The 4,120-nt window shown below is 32.4% G+C and overlaps 2 protein-coding genes across 2 annotated transcripts; both read right to left on the bottom strand.

The window, feature by feature from the left end:
* Positions 1-135: 135 nt before the first annotated feature.
* Positions 136-1,041, bottom strand: LOTGIDRAFT_170507 (hypothetical protein; the record flags this gene model as incomplete). The annotated part of the gene is made up of 1 exon (XM_009046320.1): positions 136-1,041. The coding sequence occupies one exon, from the start codon at positions 1,039-1,041 to the stop codon at positions 136-138; it is 906 nt and encodes a 301-aa protein (XP_009044568.1).
* A 652-nt stretch (positions 1,042-1,693) lies between these two features.
* On the bottom strand, positions 1,694-3,058 carry LOTGIDRAFT_170506 (hypothetical protein; the record flags this gene model as incomplete). Its single annotated transcript, XM_009046319.1, has 2 exons — positions 1,694-2,404; positions 2,855-3,058. The coding sequence occupies 2 exons, from the start codon at positions 3,056-3,058 to the stop codon at positions 1,694-1,696; spliced, it is 915 nt and encodes a 304-aa protein (XP_009044567.1).
* Between the last annotated feature and the right edge of the window lie 1,062 nt (positions 3,059-4,120).

The raw sequence follows: 4,120 nt of genomic DNA, 5'->3' as shown, positions 1-4,120 counted from the left end.
AAATTAATTCGTTTAAACGATATAATAATGCGTTTAAACGATTTAATAATTCGTTTAAACGATTTAATAATTCGTTTAAACGAAATAATAATTTTGTTTAAACGAAATAATAATAAAAAGTGTTGAAAATTGCGCTTAAGGGGCTCCGTAATTATCAGTAGGATTTAAATCTGGAAAGATATCTTTTTCTAACTTTTTTCTTAGTTTTTCTAAATTAATTAAAGTGCAGGCATAAGGAATTGCTCTTAGCGTGTCTTTTTCTGAATACGTTTCGCAATCCCAAGCGAATAACGCATCATCACTCATACTTGAAAGCACGTTTAGTTTGAGAGGTGAAACCTGTGTTACTGCGTTATCATCTCTACACGTTTTCCACACCTGTTCGTAATTGCCTTCTATTTCTTGAATTCCCAAACTTCTTCTAATCAGACAGAAATGCGAGTTGTGTAAGTAAAAAACCCAATCTAATTCATCATGTACGTCTCTGGGGTGAAAATGTCTGTTTTTGGGATTATAGATTTGAAACGAAGTGTTGAATTTCTTGTTGAATTCCTTCATTCTAGCACAAGTCATCACTCCTTTTCTATTTGCTTTTGAAAACCCGTTGATGTATTCTTGAAATTCACACGTTAAATCTTTGTTCAAAACACGATTGACGCATTTGATAAAACAGTGACCATCTGTAGGTATGTAACAATTTTCACCTTCGTATTCATTTATCTTATTAAGTAGATCAGTTCCTCCTCTACCAACTCTCGATCTTTTGATTTCTTGGAAATTGTCTTTCATTAAAATTATTTTTCCTGTAAAATACCAATCGGAAGCATCGGATTTTTTGTCCATATTTGAAAAGAAATTGTGAAAAGTTTTGGCATTGAAACCGAGGAATGACATGTTTTGTCTGTGATTCCCTTCCTCGACTATCTCTCCATCTATTTTAATTTGTCTTTGGAATGTTTTAAATTTATTGGAAACAGCCTTGATAACATCGGAAAATAGGACGTTTTCTATCAATGTTTCATTGTGTTCGATTTTATTCATATTTTTTTAAGTATATATTTTTGATTATTTCTTTATTTTGGCCGCTGATATTTCTGTATGGAATTTGTCCAAAATTTCAATGAATTCTTCTAATTCTTCAACTGTTATGTTCTTGTCTTCTCTCGATCTTTCGAAAAAGATGTACAATTGATTAAGATACATATTCAAGATATCCGTTTTCTTTTTATAATGAGCTTTCTTTTTGCTCGTGAAACCTATAGCAATCAAGCCACAAGATGAAGTTTGAATAGCAGTAATTGTGGCTAATACAGTTGGGACAAGTACAGGAACCATTAATCCACCAGTCACGACCGTTGCAAGTGTTGTTCCTATCGTTAGAACTACACTCGCTGTTTTGAAAACAGAATCGATTCTACTCCATGTTTTTCTGCATGTATTGTACTGTCTCAACTTTATTTTCAACTTTCTTGTTTGTCTATCATGTATTGTTGTCTGCTTTCGAGTTTCATTTTTTAAGTCGTTAAATTAAGTGAATTTCCGATAAATGGAACCACGGAATATCATATAGAACGTACTTGTTTGGCCTAGCATTATTATATTTTCGGGTATTAAAAGAAAAAGCATTTACGCGTACTAACGACATGTCTTTTTTCGTATGGTCCTCGTTAAGATGATAGGAATATTTTATTTTTTATTTTTCGATGTTTATCTTGGCTCTAGAAATATAACCACCACCTTCAAGGATGGAGTCTTCGGCAAACGATAAATGTACTATAAACTCTCTTTCTTGTTGACTTTTATGAACATCGATCGAGGTGTATTTTCCAGCGTAAACAAAATACAGTTTTACGTATTCAAAGTCTATTGTTCGTAAAAACTCGTGACTGCTCGATTCTATTGGTCCGGGTATATGTGCGGGTATTATAAGTGATGGTGGAATTTTGATCATGTTGGTTGATGGTGGATTTTCCGTCTCCAATATCATATCTAAATCTTTCATTCCAATGATATCCTTATCATTTTCTACTTCCATTTTAAAGGTGTCTACATATTTACCATTTTTCGTTTCAATTTCATATAAATCATCCCTTTTATCAATCAAACGTATAGTCTCTTCCAAATTACCATCATTGAAAAATGAAAGATGTTTGACAGCATTACCGGTTTGTTTGAAGACTATTTTATTGACTTTAACCTTCATGGGAAAATCTATTTCAATCAGACATCTACCTCGAAAAGTAAACGCTTCCGTTTCGCCGATATCGAATACGTTTTTAGGTTCTCCATCTACGCGAGAAGCTACTTTTATTTCTACTTTGAATCCATATTTGTTTGATTTATAACTTTGATCTTTTCTATCGAAGACAGTGTCACTTTCGAATGGAAGATTGAAATAATACGACTTGTCCGTGACAATAGCTTCTTATTTGGTCAACTTTCTCTCTTGTCTCAAAAAATCGTCTTGAATTCTAGATACCAAAAATTGACCTGTCCTTCAATATATTTTTTGATATCATCTTGAAATTTATTTTGAAGAAAGTTTTTAATCACACCCACTTCTTTTTCTAATTCGTGCGTGATTTTAGTATCTAAAGCAGTCAATTGTCGTTTCCAACGTATCTTTGTCAATGGGATGTGCGAGCTTGTTAATTATATCTTAAACATCTGATTTTTGCTTCGCGATCTTTTCGTTCAATTTGGATACTGAATTTTGTAACTCATTTTTGTCCACGTTCTTGTCTAGTTCTGCTAGCAATTCGCCAAGTTTTCTTTCCAAAGCGGTTAGTTTTCGTGTCAATCTATCCTCGTTTACATTTGGGTTATCTGTTAAACGTTGGACGTCTATTTTTACCTTCGTAATCTTATCGTCTAATTTAGATATTGAATTTTGCAACTGACTTGTTTTATCCACTTGAATAAGACGTTTCAAACTCGTTAACTCTTGTTGTAGTTTGGGTTCGTCCACAAGATTTTTAATATTTCGTCTGAGGTATCTTTTCACGTCAGTTATTCTGTTTTCTAGAGGTAAAGACCCTAATCCAAACTTGTTTGCCATTTCTTATTGAGTTAAATTTATTATAATTTCTTCAAACTTTTCTCCCAAACTCAACCGATATAAAACCCAAAGCGACAGCTGTCCACACAGCTTTTGTCCTGGCATTTGAATTTGAAACGTAGAACATTTAATTGGTTTGCTAATTTCGTTATCTCTTCTGTCGGTTCTAGACCGAAAGAATCAAAGAAATAAAAGTTATTCAAAGAATCTTTTTGTAGAGCAGAGTGATGAATTCCTTTTTGATCCGACGTATGAATGTTTGTAATGGCGTAAAATTTACCTTTCTTGTATTTCAGTTCATCAATTTCATCTCGCAGGCAATAATAAAACGACGAGACGTTTAATTCCTAGGCCCATTTCACAAGTTGAAAGTGTCTTTTCCGTATTTATCGAGAAACGCATTCATTTTTAAAAGTCAGTTTTTTTTAAGTTGATTTTTTGTATTAAAGTTAAAAATATTTTGAGGTGTTATGTTTTTCGGAGTATGCGGTAAGTATTGTTGAAGACCCAATTGACGAAATATATACGTAGTTTGTGTTTGAACAACATTCTGATAAAACACATTCAATAATATTTTGAAGATAAATTTACATTTAAATTTTAATTTAAGAAAGCGTAAATGCTTGTCGACATCTAAATTTCTTAACCTTTCATCTAAATCTTCATTTTCGAGATTCATTTTTAAAAGTCAGTTTTTTGAAGTTCATTTTTATAAAACCTTCCTATGATTGTTCTTTGTCTTGATCGATCAATTCATACGTGGGAAGTGATATGCTATTTATTTTATCAACAATGAATATCTCGTTAGTCCAATACCCGACGTAACCTTTCTGAAACAATGATTTATATTTAAAAATACGAACTCGATATCCAACTTTGAATTTGGGTTTAATATTCAAATTGCTAATCTCGTTTTCAAAGTTGTTTCGAGTGTTGACGGACTTTATGATATTAGGGTTAATCGAGGCTTGCGTTGGCGTCACACCTATAGACGAATGTATTTTGTTATTGTATTCGTCGACAACAACTGGTAATATTTTAAGCCATTTGGAGATTCAATTC

The sequence above is a fragment of the Lottia gigantea genome, assembly GCF_000327385.1.
Source record: "Lottia gigantea unplaced genomic scaffold LOTGIsca_100, whole genome shotgun sequence".
Taxonomy (NCBI): domain Eukaryota; kingdom Metazoa; phylum Mollusca; class Gastropoda; family Lottiidae; genus Lottia; species Lottia gigantea.
The sequence above is the reverse complement of the archived record's forward strand: the minus strand, read 5'-3'. Positions and strand labels throughout refer to the sequence as shown.